The sequence below is a fragment of the Dunckerocampus dactyliophorus genome, chromosome 9 (genome assembly GCF_027744805.1).
Source record: "Dunckerocampus dactyliophorus isolate RoL2022-P2 chromosome 9, RoL_Ddac_1.1, whole genome shotgun sequence".
Lineage (NCBI taxonomy): Eukaryota > Metazoa > Chordata > Actinopteri > Syngnathiformes > Syngnathidae > Dunckerocampus > Dunckerocampus dactyliophorus.
The window spans coordinates 3,220,798-3,237,552 of record NC_072827.1 but is presented as its reverse complement, the minus strand read 5'-3'; the positions used below and the strand labels follow the sequence as shown (position 1 = coordinate 3,237,552).

At 42.3% G+C, this 16,755-nt stretch overlaps 1 protein-coding gene across 3 annotated transcripts in view; it reads right to left on the bottom strand.

Moving 5' to 3' along the window:
• The window catches only part of xpo4 (exportin 4), a 62,344-nt gene extending 46,419 nt beyond the window's left edge, over positions 1-15,925 (bottom strand). Inside the window, exons 1-6 of one of the 3 annotated variants that reach the window (XM_054787224.1) lie at positions 15,842-15,925; positions 14,859-14,964; positions 14,605-14,746; positions 10,393-10,531; positions 9,791-9,907; positions 7,749-7,901 (exon numbers count right to left, since the gene is read on the bottom strand). In XM_054787224.1, coding sequence (XP_054643199.1) covers positions 7,749-7,901; positions 9,791-9,907; positions 10,393-10,531; positions 14,605-14,746; positions 14,859-14,964; positions 15,842-15,907 — 723 coding nt within the window. In that variant the 5' untranslated portion in view covers positions 15,908-15,925. The remainder of the gene's footprint in view (positions 1-7,748; positions 7,902-9,790; positions 9,908-10,392; positions 10,532-14,604; positions 14,747-14,858; positions 14,965-15,841) is intronic. The other 2 variants (XM_054787222.1, XM_054787223.1) reach the window with 2 other exon arrangements.
• Between the last annotated feature and the right edge of the window lie 830 nt (positions 15,926-16,755).

The following is a 16,755-nucleotide window of genomic DNA, read 5'->3' as shown; positions in this document are numbered from 1 at the left end:
ATCAAAAACACTGCCGTATGCCTACTATACTATAGGTGCTGAATATGAAATGAGCTGAATGGCAAGCAGCTGACACCGTCTTGTCTTTGCAGTTCATCTTTCACGTCTCAACGATTAGCTGTCATTGTGCCCTCACTCCCGCTGCAAATAGCCAACAAATAGATTAGCTCAGTAATCCCAACATTTTGCGAGCCGCCGCGACCTTGGAGTGTGTGTGCGCGGCTGATGGATTTGCGAGCCTCCACTGTATCCTCTATTCATTACGCTTGATCCTCAGGGCCGCGCCACGCCAGCGCCTCGGCGTCGGCCGGCAGCCGTGCGAGAAGCGTGGTGCTATGCTAAGGCGCGTGGTGGGGTTTAAGTGATGCATCCCGCCCTAAATCCCGCCATGTGGAATAACAACCCCACCCCCCTGCGTACCCCCACGCCATCTCCTGTTGTCATCGGCCCTCTGCCTGCCTCAGCTTTGTTACGGAGACAACGACGCAGCTGTCAGCAGCGAAGTGACAACGCTAGCACAATTCATCATTTATACATACCAGAACATACGCCTTAAAATGTCTCAAGTACCTCCATCATTAAATATGACGAATATGCTACATGAGAAGTACATCAACAACAATGTCATGTACCATGGTACACGAGAGGTACATTATACATAATTATTCCATTTTATATACATGCATGCATATACAGTGGAAAAAATGATTAGACCTCCCTTGTTTCTTCAGTTTATTGATCCATTTTAATGCCTGTTTTATTTGTTTCAACAAATATGATTAAAAAAAATAGTTCATAAGTCGAATTTAAGAGCTGATATCTAGCAACTTCCATGGTTTTCTTGACAACCAAAATCACTTAAGTTCTTACATGCATAGCAGTAGCATTGTACTGCCAAAACATGTAACTCTTATGATCTGTTTTTGTTATTGTTATATTTGTCTAAACAAAGGTACCTTTAGTTATATCAGACATTAAAATGAACAAGAAAATGAAGAAACAAGGGTCCTCTAATCATTTTTTCCATGACTGTACATGCGTTTGTCCCTCACCATATTGCGGTTCAAATTTCAGGGCTTCACGCTATCACCGTTTTTGAAACATATATTAATTAATAAATCATGTCGTTTCCTGTTTGGGGCTATTCATTTTTTTTAAACTTGTATTTATTTTAAATGCATAATTAAGCAAATTGTATATATATTCTGCCTAAATTAAGCATTTTTAAGCATACAAATTGCTAAATTAACTAAAATAAAAATACACTCCTAATCAAAATCTTAAGACCAGTTGAAAAATTGCTAGAATTTGCATGTTGCACATTTGGATGTTAATGAGGTTTTAAGTAGAGCTACAATATGCAAAAACAAGAAGGGGGAGTGAGACAAAAAGTACTTTGAAAAAGTCATTTATTGAAAACAACAATTAAACTGAAGTAGGTTGTTTATCAGCTGATCAAAAGTTTAAGACCATCGCTCAAAAAAATAACAAAAAACTCTCCAAACCAGAACAAAAAATGTTCTCAGTAGGACTCAGTAATGAGTAGCTCCACCGTTCTTGTTCATCACGTCAAAAAATGGCTTTGGGCGTGCTTGATGCCAGTGTTTCCAGGAGGCTAGTGGGAACATTGCTCCAAGTGGTGAAGATGGCTTCACCAAGGGCATCAACTGTCTGGAACTGATGGCCATTTTTATAAACTTCCCTTGCCATCCATCCCCAAATGTTCTCTATGGGATTTAAATGAGGGGACCATGCAGGATGGTCCAAAAGAGTGATGTTATTCTCCCTGAAGAAGTCCTTGGTCAAGGCAGCATTGTGACCTGCAGCGTTGTCCTGTTGAAGAACCCAGCTGGTACCACACAGACGAGGGCCGTCAGTCATGAGGGATGCCTGCTGCAACATCTGCACGTAAGTCTCCATCGTTTGACGACCCTGCACCACCTGAAGCTCCGGTGCTCCACTGAATGAAAAAGCACCCCAGACCATGATGGACCCCCCTCCACTGTGCAGGTAGAAAACATCTCAGGTGGGATCTCCTTGTCATGCCAGTAACGCTGGAAGCCATCTGGACCATCAAGGTTACATTTTTTCCACCTTTCAATGTCACATGTTTGATGCTCCCTGGCAAAGTCTAAACGGGCACTTTTGTGGCGTTGAAGGAGACGAGGTCTTTGAATTTGTTTTTTTTTTTTAACTCTTTTCCCGCAGATGGCGTCTGATGGTTATTGCGCTGCAGTTGGCACCAGTAAGGGCCTCAGTGCGGGTGGAAGACCGCCCTGTGTCTTGATGGACAGCCAATCGGATCCTCATGCTCAGCGCAGGTGTGATTTTTTTGGGTGTACCACTTGACTCTATTGTTCCATAATGCTCAGGATCTTTCAAAAATGTAGAATGATCGATTTACTGCTCACAACTTCAGCAGCCATGGCACGCTGCGAGAGGCCTTGCTTATGCAGCTCCACAATCCCACCACATTGAAAAAGAGAAAGCTTCTTAGCTTTAGCATCAGGAGGGCATGACAGTGTGAATGCCTGACAGAAAATGAACATTTGGAGCAGATTTTGGCTTTTATAGCCTGTGGTCTTAAACTTTTGATCAGGTGATAAAACAATCTATTTCAATTTGTTTTGTTTTTTTGTTTAAATTACAAGTTCCAAATGTTTTTGGTCTAACTCCCCCTTCTTGTTTTTGCATATTGTAGCTCAACAGTACTTAAAACCTTATGAAGATCCAAATGTGCAAAATGCGAATTCTAGCAATTTTTATATATATTGAACACAAGATGCGCTCTTGAGGTCATTTTGGTTGGCCGGCCACTCCTGGGAAGGTTCATCACTGTTCCATGTTTTCGCCTTTTATGGATAATGGCTCTCACTGTGGTTTGCTGGAGTCCCAAAGCTTTAAAAATGGCTTTTTAACCTTTTCCAGACTGATAGATCTCAATCTAGATCTTTCTGAAGGGGGCAATCACTTTTTCACACAGGGCCATGAAGGTTTGGATTTCTTTTCTCCCCTAATAATAAAAAGTTTCATTTAAAAACTGCATTTTGTATTCAGTCCAGCCAGGAAGGGGGGCAAGCAAACACACACACACACACACACACACACGTGTAGTTTGTCAATGCACATACTAATGGTCAACATACTTAAAGGTTCATCCAGTCTTTGTTTGGACAGGAGCAGATGAAGATTCTTCAATCAGGTCAGGGTCAAGGAAAACATCCAGCCTCATTTTACACACTCCTAATCCCTCAAGCGCCTATGGACCCCCACCCCACCTCTCCCCCGGCTAACGCTAATGACAATAGTGTGGCAGGCCACAAGAATAGCTCCTTGTGAGGCCTGATTGAGAGGGTCCAAGCCACATGGATCCAGTGGTCTGAGGGTAAAAACCAGCCAGCGTTCAGGAAGCTGGTAAGTTTGAGTGACTTAGAGGGGGAGGGAATGTCACGCTTTAATCAGAAACAACTCTTCCCTTGGACCGAAGTGTCCTCACATTCCTGCCTGGTGAAGGAACAAAGCAGATGGCAGAATGGACAGACTTACAAATATGTGGACACATGCGGCCACGTGGCCAACGGGCCGCAGCGACCCAATCTGTCAGCTTGGGCGGCCATTTACAGCACCCGACCGCCGCCGCCGCCTCGAGGCCTGACCGCGACCCCGGCCTGAGTCAAGCCTGGTGCCGAGTGACGTGGTGTCCAAGAGACGCCCGGGGAGCGTGCCGCCGACACACGACACCCGAGCCAAAGGGCCCGGCCTCTGAAGCGAGGACAGATGAGATGCACGCCGCTCGATGAAAAAGGCTCTGGTTGAAAGGAGTGTTTACTAGTGTTTGAAAGGCGGGGGCTGTCAGCCTCGCAATTACAGAGAAACCCCTCGACACTCATAGTTGCATCACACAGACGCACAGGAGCCCACGCTCAGTCAGGCCTTCATCAGCCTCGTTGTCCACACTGATGCATGTGAAGAAGTTAGTATCCTCTAGGACACGTGTCAAATTCAAGGCCCGACGCATCATTTTATGTGGCCCGCGGAATTAGAACTCATCAAACAACCTGCTCACGATGAACTGACAATGCAGTCATGTCAGTTTCAACTATTCCTGGAACATTATTGAAAGCAAGCATTATAAATAGCACTAACTGCTCAAACTACTTGTTACTAAAGATGACAAATTCAGAGTCAAGGTAAAAACAGTTTAGCCGTACATGACTAAAAACTTTTACAACCTGTCTGTACCTTAACGAGGCACAAGACAGTTAAAGGTGATCATTTTAACTACAACAAGGCATGCTGGGAAACGCGTAATCCTCCCATTCTACAGCTGCAGACGTTGAGAGAATGATCAACAATCGCTTTACTGGAACCAAGAACCACGCAAAAACAACCACAGCGGTACGTATCCGCATCCGTCTCCCCCTCGCTTATACTGGCTCATCCAATCGGCAGTCAGGACGTTTTCACGCATTCATTTGTATCTATAAGTATCGTATCTATAAGTAGACATTTCAAGCAGGAATGAACAGACACAAACGCGGATATTTTCACAAATGCACATTTCCCCCACTACAATGTTTAAAAAAAAAAAAAAAAAGTCCAGCCACACAAGTGAAGTTTAAAAAAAATGTATATCCACATGGGCCACAGCTGCCTGGCATATTGCATGATATTATTATATGTTACCATCCTGGCAATGAGCACGCAGGGAACCGGGATACAAGGCATGTAGGCAGCTTATTTATCTATTTGTCAGTACTAATGTGACATTTTCTCTAAATCTGACCATACTAAATACTATTTTTTTTAGGGCATGTCCTGTCATGTTCGCAACCCCAAATGATCATCTGCATGTATGCTCTAGCGTGCTACATTCATGAACCAATTATCCTGTTTAAAAAGAGAAGAAGATTTTAAAGAAAAACTGCACTGTTTTTTTTGGAGTTTTGCCCATCATCCACAATCCTATGTGAAAGATGAGCACACGTCTTTGCATTTTCTGTGCGTTCAAAAGAGAGAGAAACGGTTAGCACGAGGGCGCCAACAATGCATGTTATGGGACACATTTATTTCGACAAAAAGCCCTCCAAAAAAAACATCATTTTATGGTTTTACACACATTCTGTGACCATACCATGCAGTAACACGTACATGATAACATGTAATACTTACAGTACTTAGTCGTATTTTGATCATTTTAAACATTACCGGAACTTCTATCCTGGGCGCACTGATTTCACATCTAGTGCTGCTTCCGTCAACAACGGCAGCGTGTCAAGCACGTGTCTGTTTGCCACTACCAATCATGGCAGACTTTGTGAGTGCCGCCGCCACCATCGCCGACTACTTTTGGACAAATGAGGATCCAGAACCTTGTGTTTTTGAGCCAGACTACACGGAGGATAAGCTACAGGTTTTAGAAGCTGAGCCCGCAAGAAGAGAGTGTGAAACTTGGTCGCAGATGGGGGGCAAGTCATTCCACTGGCATGACTTGGCTAATACTTTACACATCATTTGGTTGTCTAGTCCTAGTTGTTCATATTCTTGTTCTTGTTTCCTGGTCAGTACAGATTGGTTTCCTATCGCATTGTTTTGGAGGGGGCCCGTTACCTCTCAGTAGTGGCGTGAGGCGCCGCGTCACTACACCAGAAAAATAGTTCTTCGTGTTAGCTGCTACAGTAAAAATGTCGCCGTGGCTTGGTTTACGTGCAGGGTAGTTATGTAAATACAACATCGTTGCCGGACTTTTTTTTTTTATATCAAGTCCCCCATCAACGGGACATCCCATGACACAGTCTCAATTCGAAGCAAGAAAATCATGATGCATATATTTCCCTGCACCGTCCAGCCATGGAACCTACACAAAATCATTATCTTTCGGACCAACCACCAGCACTTCCTTGGACTGCCACCACAAGAAGTTTGTTCTTGTGAAAGAGCCTCCGTCCACCAGGAATTTATCTTAAAGCGGTGGTGTCCAAAATGCAGCCCTGCGGCTATTTGCGGCCCGCGGCACAGTCTAAAAATAGCATTTAACAAGAAAGCTAAAAAAAAAAAAAAAAAAAACAACAACAGCAGCAGTAAAAATGGAAAAATCAGCAGTAACTTTACAAGAATAAATTGAAAATATTAAGAAAAAAAAAAGTCAATATAAGGAGAAAAAGTCGTAATTTTTAGAGAATAACATCATAATGAGGAATGATAAGTAGCATCAAGTTGAAATATTTAAGAGAAAATTATGTTTTTTTATAAATAGTAATATGAGTAACAAAACAAAATAAAGTTTCTCAAAAATTGGATTTGGAAAAATACTATATAATATTATTAACTAATTATATTATATTAAATAATATTATGGGAATAAAGTCGTATTCTAACAAGAAAAAAGTTGCAATTTTACAAGAATAAACTCATATTCCAATGAGGAAAAATTTCATTTTAGTAACATCGAGTTGAAATATTAAAGAAAAAAATATGTTGTTTTTTTTTTAATTCATAATATTATGAGAACCAAAACAAAATAAAGTCGTAGTTTCTGAAAAATTGGGTTGGGGAAAAAGTTATAATATTATGGGAATAAAGTCAAAATTTTATGGAAATGAAGTCATTCTCACAACAAAAAAAAGTTGCAATTTTACAAACAAACTCATATTCTGATTAGGAAAAATAATGTCATTTTAGTGGCATCGAGATGAAATATTGAAAAGAAAAACTTTTTTTTTTTTAAGTTGTAATATGAGAAACAAAACAAAAAAAGTTTTACTTTCTAGGACAACTGTGTTGGGGGAAAAAGTTCTAACATTATGGGAGTCAAATATAATATATAAAAATAGATTAGAAGATTATTTAGGGAGAAAGATGAAACATTTGGAAAAACATTTTTTTAAAAAGCAAAAATGGGAAAAAAGAGCAAAGTTGATACTACCCAAAGGCTTTTTCACCTACTGTACAGTATATCACAAAGCTGAGATGAAACAAGTTGTTAGCATATCTGCATGTGTTGCTTTACAAAATATCAAAGTGGCAAAGTTGCATCCTTTCATTTTTCACTATGTCCACACATTTGTCTTAAAGGGTCTCTCCTCCATCCAAGTCATTAGATCATAACTTAACCACTGGACAGTGTTTCAACAGTCAAAATAATACTCCACAAAACACCACCGGTCCTGTGATTAGTTCCCGAACCAATGCCGTTCACCACATACATTCGCACTGGACTCCATGTTGGCTACAAACGACGACAGCGGATGCTCACGCACACGGATGACTTGCAAAGTTTGTCTTTGAGAAGACACACGCATAGAAGAGCGAGCGTACCGCACATACCAGCGGGAGCCTGGTCACGGCAGGGCGAGGCTATCTGCAGGAATGATGCGCACGAACACCTCTTTGAAAGTGATACGTGGCCATGGCGGCCAACGAGCGCCACTACAGATCCCCTTGGAGGGCCAGAGAGGATGCCAGGCTGGTTAGGACTGTAATGAGCGCGAGCACAGTGCCTACGTCCTCTCAACATGCGGCTAACTGCAAGGATAACAGATGTGCACTCATTAGATGGCCTCACTTTCATAAGTCACCCAGTCAGAAATATTCAGCCACAAAAATACAAGCATTACACAATATTGATCCCTGCAGTCACCATGGCAACCTATTGTAACTGGCTAATACGCCGTAATGCTTTCCTAACACAATCACACTACAGTTAAAGTGAGGTGGTTAAAGTGGTACTGCGCCAAAGAAAGGATATGATTGGGTGGCAGGAAGTTCCAGCTGAGCACCTGATTGGCCAGAGCCAGGTAGCGCTGGAAGACGGACGACATCTGAGCGCTGAGGTTCTCTCGGCGGCCGAACTCCTGCAGTACCTCCATGGTCAGCATGAAGATCTGGCGAAGGCCCTCCTCCTGACGGACGCACATGACAGTTAGTGGATATCCACTGGTAATTTGGACTATAAAATGCAAAATGCATTCTGCTTTTTCAAAATATTCACATTTCATACACATAATGTGGATGACTAAACTGGTTTGTTCATTCAGTCGTTTATTTATTGGACTTTTTTACAACTACAGTCGTCCCTCGCCACTTTGAGGTTCGAAAATCGCACCCTCACTCTGTTGCGTTTTTATTTTTTGGCTGCCTACGGCCTAATTTTAGTGAAAAATATGCACTTTGACCTGTTTTTGGCCGAAATTAAGCATTTCCAAGCATAACAATGACTAAATGAACTAAAATACAAATAGCGTTTAAAGCAGGGGTGTCCATACTTTTTCCAGCGAGGGCCACATACTGAAAAATGAAAGAACGCAAGCGCCACTTTGATACTTTGTAAACCAACACATGGAGATATGCTAAGAAGCTACAGTATACAGTATGTAGCTGAAGAAAAAACTGCATTTCACCTGTGTAATATGGGTGAAATGCTACTAAAAGTGAAGTGTTTTCCATAATAATACGAGTTTACTCTTGTAAAATGGCAACTTTTGCTCTTCATTCAATTACGGCTTTTTTCTTAGTATTTTGACTTTATTCCAGTTAAAATTACAACTGTTTTTTCCCATTTTTAGTGTTTTTTTATTTTCCAAATATTTCACTTCCACTTTCCTCTTGAAAATTGTTTTCTCGTAATTATAACTTTATTCCCATATCTTTTAAAACAATGTATTTTATCTTTATTTCAACATTGTTCCCAAAATGATATATTTCCTCATTTTGCAAGTTTATTCTCATAAAATTGCAACTTTTTTCTCAAAACTTTTTTTTCTCTTAATATTTTGACTTTACTCTGGTCAAATTTCTGCTGTTGATTTTTCTTAAAATAATTTTCCAAATAGTTCTACTTTCTTCTTGTATATATATTATAGAAAAAAGTATAAATATTTTCTTTTCTTAATATTTTGGCTTTATTCCCTTTTATAAATTTTCCCCCAACCTAAGTTTCCAAAAATTACAACTTTATTCATTGTTTTTGACAATCAAACTTTTTTCTTTATTATTTCTACTTCATGCTACTAAAATAACATTTTTCCTCATATTATGACTTTATTCTTGTGAAATTATGGCATTTTTTTCTTGCTAGATTACAACTCTTCTCTTAATGTTTTGACTTTTAAATGATTTTCCCATTTTTGCTGCTGTTGTTTTTTTTTATTAAGTTTCCTTGTTAAATTACACATTATTGTTCGACTGCGGTGCGGGCCAATTAATCGCAGCCGCGGGCTGCAAATGGCCCCCGGGCCGCACTTTGGACACCCCTGGTTAAAAGGATTAAAGGACATTGATGAACAGTGCACACTAGCCACTAGGTGTCACCAGTAACACACGCACCAGACTTGATCGCCATCAACAACTGTTGTAGCATTGAATGATCTCACAGTAGGTACAATAACAACAACAATCATCATAATCAGTGTGAAGGCGTGTAAAGGTGACTATAGGGGTGTTATGCTATGTCTGGAGGGCTCTAATAGTTTTTTTTAAAAAACAAGTAGATGGTTGTAAACAGGTTTTTATTTTATTAATTTATCAATAAGGAATCCTACCTTACGGAACTAGTGGAAAATCATTTAGGGTGGTAATGTCTGGGACCAATTAACCGCCAAAAATAAAAGGTTGTGTAAAAAGCTGAATAAAGTTTGGAGTAAAGCTCGGTAAGCTGCTGTTCTGCGGGCCTGTAACAGCGACACTCAGTCCCACATGTTGTTGCTTTAGGCTTCGTCCTCGCCAAACTGCACGACAGGCTGGTTAAAAGGTGGTTTGACAGCAAAGAAATGAGTAAAATGGACTTTTAGACCTGGAAGAGGCGCTTGCAGCTGCCGTGGAACTCCATGCTGAGTCCGATGCTGCTGGTCTTACTTGAGCTGGAGAACTCGCTGAGCAGCGCCGTCAGGATGGAGCAGGCCAAAGTTTGCTGCAGGCACAAATTAAGCGTCGGCATCAGAAAATTGCCAATATGTTGACATCATTATTGACTATGCTATCTTTAGACTGAACTAAGTTTCATTGGGGGTCATCTCAGTTCAATTATTCAACTGCCTATAATTAATACAGTTCAAAGTACAATCCTATGTAATAAACTCATTAAAAAGCAATCAATACGGTTAATTAGCTCAAGCCTAAAAGGGCTAGATGTTTCATTTGCTTTCATTAGCCCAAACACACATTGAAAGCTTAATGAGGTGCTGCCACCTGCTGGACACGAGTATTAACAATTTGCCTACAAGGCAGCACTTTGGGCTGGTGTGTCACAAAAATAACGTGCATCTTCAACGTTGATACGTCGTCACTTCCTGCTTACACATAACGTGTAGCGGGGCTATTAATTGAACAATAAGTAGTTGTGCACATCCTGGTAAGAATATTTAGCAAGGCTTGCATACAGCGCTCGTCTCTTACCACTGCCGGGTTGCCGCTGCTGATGAGCTGTCCGACCTCGTGAAAGATGCTCTTGCAGCTGACGGTTTTGTCCAGAGAGCCCCGCTTGACGATGACGGCCACGGCCAGCAACATCTGCTCGCGCACATACTTTTGCAAGCTGCGTAAAGACCATAAATGAGGATGAGGAGAATATACAACGGAAGTGACATCAGGCTAGGGCACTCAAGGGCACAATGAATCACTGTGCACGTGTACGCAGCTTCACTTCGTTTTACACTTAAGAGTGTGAAAATGTGACTTAAAACACTACCTGTGCACTTAACACGGCTTTTACGGTGGACAGTTTGACACGTAAAAACAGGTTGTGCATGTAATTGCTGTGCACATAAATGACTATATCGTTGTCCGTGGCAGGTGGTGCATTTGGTACCTGGGCCTTCAGTGGGGACTGAAGCGACCCAATCCACCTCTTAATACCGCCACTATTAACTGCTCTGCTGTTCATGCCACGATACGTTCAAGCGCAGTGGTAACTGAGTGTTCAGGGAATCCACTTTGAGACATCAGAGGACAGAGAAATGCTGCCATTACTGTATGTCTGATAGTTTAAAACAAAACAACAACAAGAAAAACAGCCCACTTACTAATAGTGTTGAAGTAACATGGGCCAGCACTACTGATTCTGAAGGCTCAGGGCAGATTACACCGACATGGCAACACATAGAAGCTGAAATCTGAATCCAACACGAACATACACTACTGGAAGCAGTGCAGCTAAGAAACACGCCACCAAATGAAGATGATAAGACTGTTGGGAATAAATTAATACAATTTCATGGAACAAACATACTAGAAATGAAATGGTAAATGTAGGTCAGTGCTTCTGAGAGCGTTTAGGCCAGCAGAGAAGGCTTTGCTGGCCCTGGCGGCACACCACCGAGTGGTGCGAATAATTTGTATCTCGACAAACAAACAAATACCATTGGAAGGCCACACATAGATTTGGCGCTACCTGTTGGCCCTCCCTCATAAACACATTCTATCTGTGTGACTAAGCTTGTTGACACACCTCAGACACACACACATTCCCGCAAATTTGTGCTTCACCTGCTGTCCAAATGCCCGTACGCAACTCCTCCCCACGCCTTCAATTCGCCATAAATGGTCAATGCAGAGTGGCTCGTGAGTGCGGCGTCCGTATTTTATGACCCTTGAGTGCGTTTTGCTTGGTTCTTCTGAAAAACTTCACCGAAACTGAGGGGGAAATCTGAGTCGGAGAGCTGAAGGCCCGTAAAAACATCATATTTGGAGGCATTATAACAAGTAGCGTCCACTGTCGACAGCGTCGGCGGGATAGGGCGCGTCACCGCAGAAAGTGGTCGGATATCAAGGCACACGTTTCCATTTTTACTGAGCACATTTCCACATTTTTCCTAATTTGATACCACATTTTAGATGAACATACAGTGAGGGTCATAAATATTTGCACCCCCTGCGATTTAGCAAGTTCTCCCACTTAGAAAATAGGGAGAGATCTGAAATGTTCATCATAGATGCATTTCCACTCTTAGAGACATCATCTAAAAAAAAAAAATCCAGAAATCACATTGTATGATTTTTTTAATGATTTATTTGTAAATTACTATGGTTCATAAGTATTTGCACCCTTGAGATAATCAGTGCTAATATTTAGTGCAGAAGCCGTTGTTTGCAATTACAGAGGTCAAACGTTTCCTGTAGTTCCTCACCAGGTTTGCACATACAGCAACAGGGATTTTGGCCCACTCCTCTACACAAATCCCCTCTAGATCTGTCAGGTTTTGGGGCTGTCGCTGAGCAACACGAAGTTTCAGCTCCCTCCAAAGATTTTCTATTGGATTTAGGTCTGGAGACTGGCTAGGCCACTCCAGAACCTTGATATGCTTCTTACGCAGCCACTCCTCGGTCATCTTGGCTGTGTGCTTCGGATCATTGTCATGTTGGAAGATCCAGCCACGACTCATCTTCAATGCTCTGGCTGAGGGAAAGGAGGTTGTTGTCCAAAATGTGACGATACACGGCCCCATTCATCCTCTGTTTAATACAGTACAGTCGTCCTGTCCCCTGTGCTGAAAAGCACCCCCAAAGCATGTTTCCACCCCCATACTTAACAGTAGGGATGGTGTTCTTGGGATGCAACTCAGCCTTCTTTTTCCTCCTCACACGACAAGTGGAGTTTGCACCAAAAAGCTCCATTTTTGTCTCATCTGACCCCATGACATTCTCCCATCACCCCCCTGGATCATTCAGATGGTCCCTGGCACACTCTAGACGAGCCCGCACATGTGCTGACTTCAACAGGGAACCTTCAGTGCACTGCATGATTTTAAACCATTACTCCGTAGTGTTCTACTGACAGTAGACTTTGAAATTGTGGTTCCAGCTCTCTTCAGGACATCGACCACCTCCTGCCGTGTAATTCTGGGCTGATTTATCACTTTTCTAATCCTGAGTGATGCCCCACGAGCAGAGATCTTACATGGAGCCCCAGTCCGAGGTAGCAGTCATGTTCAGCCTTTTCCATTTTCTACAAATTGCAGCAACTGTTGATTTATCCTCACCAAGCTGCTTTCCAATTGTTCCGTAGCCTTTCCCAGCTTTGTGCCGCTCTACTATTTTGTCTCTGGTGTCTTTGGAAAGCTCTCTCGTCTTGCCCATGGTAGCAGTTGGATTATGACTGACTGTGGGGTGCACAGGTGACATTAATGAGCTCAAAGGGGTGGTAGGTGGGTGGTTACTCGAGGGGTAAAGGTGGACTTTTTTTAAGGTGGACTGAGAGCTCTTTGAGAGTCAAAATTATTGCTGATTCTCAAGGGTGCAAATACTTATGAACCATCGTAATTTACAAATAAATCATCAAAAAAATCATACAATATGATTTCCGGATTTTTTTTTTTTTTTTAGATGATGTCTCTAAGAGTGGAAATGCATCTATGATGAACATTTCAGATCTCTCCCTATTTTCTAAGTGGCAAAACTTGCAAAATCGCAGGGGGTGCAAATACTTATGACCCTCACCGTAAGCACAGCAAAATCTGTTTCATTTAAAGCTCGATGCAATGACTCAAAACCGGGGATGAGGTTATGCTGAAGATTATTTGCTGTAATTCCAGAAGGATATTTAAAAAAATATTGAACTTAATGATGACATGAACATTATTAGGTTTATTAATTATATTGTGAGGAACTAATGCATGCTATTTCTAAAGCACAACAAAAGAAAAGCCCATCACTTGTGGAAAAGGAAAGAGGTTTACACACACGGCCCTGAGGCTGTCCCCACAAATAAAGGCCGTGCATGGTCAAGAAATTTTGCTATTGATGACATACTTGACATATGCAACGAAAAACTGACAACCTGATGTTTGTTATAAGTAATATTAATCGAACACATAATATTATCATGACTGTAACATAAAATGATGAAGTATTTAAGCGTTGCGTCATGTTTTGATGCACTTTTAGTCGGGAGCGGCGTAGCGGTGCGCACATTCTCTCACGCCAAGTTGTGTTTTTATAGGTACCAGAACTTGGCATGGAAAACGGCGTACGCAACCTTTCGGCTCCGGTTTGTGCGCACGCAAGCTTTATAAGGAAGGCCCCTGGCCTCCCAGAGAATAAGACGACCTAGCAGAAGGGTAAGTTGAAGAACACAGCTGTGGCAGCGCCATGAGACAGCTATGCATAGGTTTCACTTTTATGTCATAACTGCGGTGCGTTCAAGGACCACTGAAAGTGCGAAATCTTAATGCATGTAAATCCAAACATGTGGGCTTTGTAACAGAGGCTGCATGGAAGCACATGTCGCTCTTCTCAATGAGCAGTGGGTGGTCTGCCCCCCACCCCCAACCCAAAGCACTCACAGGCGACTCCGTCTTGTTTGTGGAAAAAAAAACAACCTTTACTCACTTTTTGTCTCTCCCATATTGGTCCTCCTCCCTAGAGCGTCCATTACAATTACGGTACATGCAAATTCGACAACGCAACAATTATGCAAGCAAACAACCAACCAACCAACCATCCATCCATCCATCCAACCACCACCAACAAATAGATTGCAGCCCTGTGGGACACACAGATCTTTGTTGTATACGTTCAACTTCATTTGTCTGGAAGACTCCAAGTGTAAGACAGCAGTAATTCTAACTTCCCAGTGGTCTTGAACGCAGCATGAGCTTCCCTATGACTTACTTGGGTCTCTGCAGGACGTAGGTGAGGAGGAACGCCCGCAGGGACTCGATGCTGGTCTTCTCCAGCAGGATCCACTCGCGCACCACCGCCTCCATGATAGCGGTGGCCGCCTGGAACAGCACGTAGTCCACCTTGCTGGTCTCTGCAAACACACGAACGCGCTCACGCGTTGTTTCTCTTCCACGTGGACGCAAGAACGTGATATATTCAAGAGGATACGTCAACCCTACGAAGCTCAGATGTTCAGGACTTACCCAAGATGTGTTTGCAAATGGCAAAGGGTGATTTGGACTTGCGGAAGGAGAGAAAGACGTGCTCGGCATGCTGCCTCTGCTCTGTGCTGACCATGGACGGCGGTGCCTGGAAAACAAACAACACAAAAGCTGCCATGCGTCCCAGTTTCTGCTTCACAGGCGTCCACAGCCATGTTGCCAGATATTTACACAATAATGGCTGTGTCGACAGTAAATGTATACTTGCTATACAAGCTGCACACTGACTACACTCAAGTATGTTCGCGTTCTATAGTAAGATATACAGGATGGTGGCTGAAATGTGAGGGGTTTGCTCACTTTGCTGTAATTATTAGAGGTACTTGGAGGGCTGGGGCCTAGCTTCTAAGCTAATGTTTAGTTAGCACGTTAGGGAGAAGGTGCTTGGGTTGTGGAGTGTGCAGAAACTCCATCGTTAAATTGTGGGAGCTAATTGTTGGGCTGGGGATGCCACTAGCTTCTCCACTCGGTTAAGCTGCGACAAGTGCGAGTTAAGGTTGTGGTAGGTAGTTGCCGTTGTTGTTTTGGGACGCCACTAGCCTCTAACGGTGGGGTCTACAACTTGCTCGAGCTGTGAAAAGTACTAGTTAAGGTTGTGGTAGCTTGTTGGTGTAGTTTCCAGATGCTGCATTGCTGCAGTAGCACCCAGCAGTGAGCCATGACAACTTCACCACCAAAGTGCGAAGTATCTAGAAATCATCCCAGCATGAAACACGTTTAGTGGGGGGGTGGAGCAGGACACATGGTGTCCACAAGTATGGCTTCATGATGGAAGAAGAAAAAGGAGGGGGAGGCTCAGCGCCACACATCGATCACGTTACTCCGGTTGAAAGTGACCACTTTTCAACACCAAACGCCGACATAAGCGAACATCGGACACACTCGATGTTCCACCCCAACCGAGACGAGCTAACGACCCGCTAGTCGAGCCCCCGAAGGCTGCCTGATAAGTGGGAAAGTCTCACCATTAAAACTTTGGCAGCGCTTTCCAGCTGTGTGATCACTTCTGGTGCACCGAGCGCCGCCATCATGGTCCCTCCGCGATGACGTCACAAGCAATGCATTGTGGGTAGCGGAGGGCGCCACTTCCCTCACTCTCTCTCCCGCCCTCTCTCACACTAACTAGTGATGGAAATTTCGGTTCTTTTTAGAGAGTCGGTTCTTTTGACCAGGGTTCACTAAAAAGAGCGGTTCTTTCGTTTCCCAGGTGGCTCCTCAGATTTTTTTTGTCTTAAATTATTAACAAATGATGTGTATTGTGTAAAATGCTTGATATCAAATGTTTATTATTTAAATGAATTTATTTAAACCTCAATGAGCAGCAAAATACATTATAATCTTATGAATAAAATACAAAAACAGAGACCGATCTCAATGGACAAATGAAGTCAAAATACGCCAAATCTCTTCATGCAAACTTCTCACAAACGAATGGGCTCTAAGAGCACCACAGCTTGTGTTTAAACCCGTCCCTCCCCCTGCTCGGTGTCAACACAGAGACGCTGTCACACATCTTGACCAATGACATTCGCCTTTAACAGAAAAAAAAAGATGAGGGAAAATCTAATCGGCTCCCAATTGGCTCCGAGCCGGCTGCGGTTATTCATTTCAAAGAACTAGTTCGACACATCACACTCACTCACGCAGCCACTTCCAAAAAAGATACAATTTTATTTTTCATTGATGCAGTTGTATGTTTTATTCATACTTTATTTTGTAAATTTACATATTTACTTTCTTTAATTTGAATTTTTTGCACTTATTTTATTCTCAAAAAAGGATCAATCTACCTAGACATGTTTTTTAAAAATAATATTAGTGTTATTACTATTATTACTGTTGTCATACAATGTGTATAATAATGATAAGTTTGCATTTT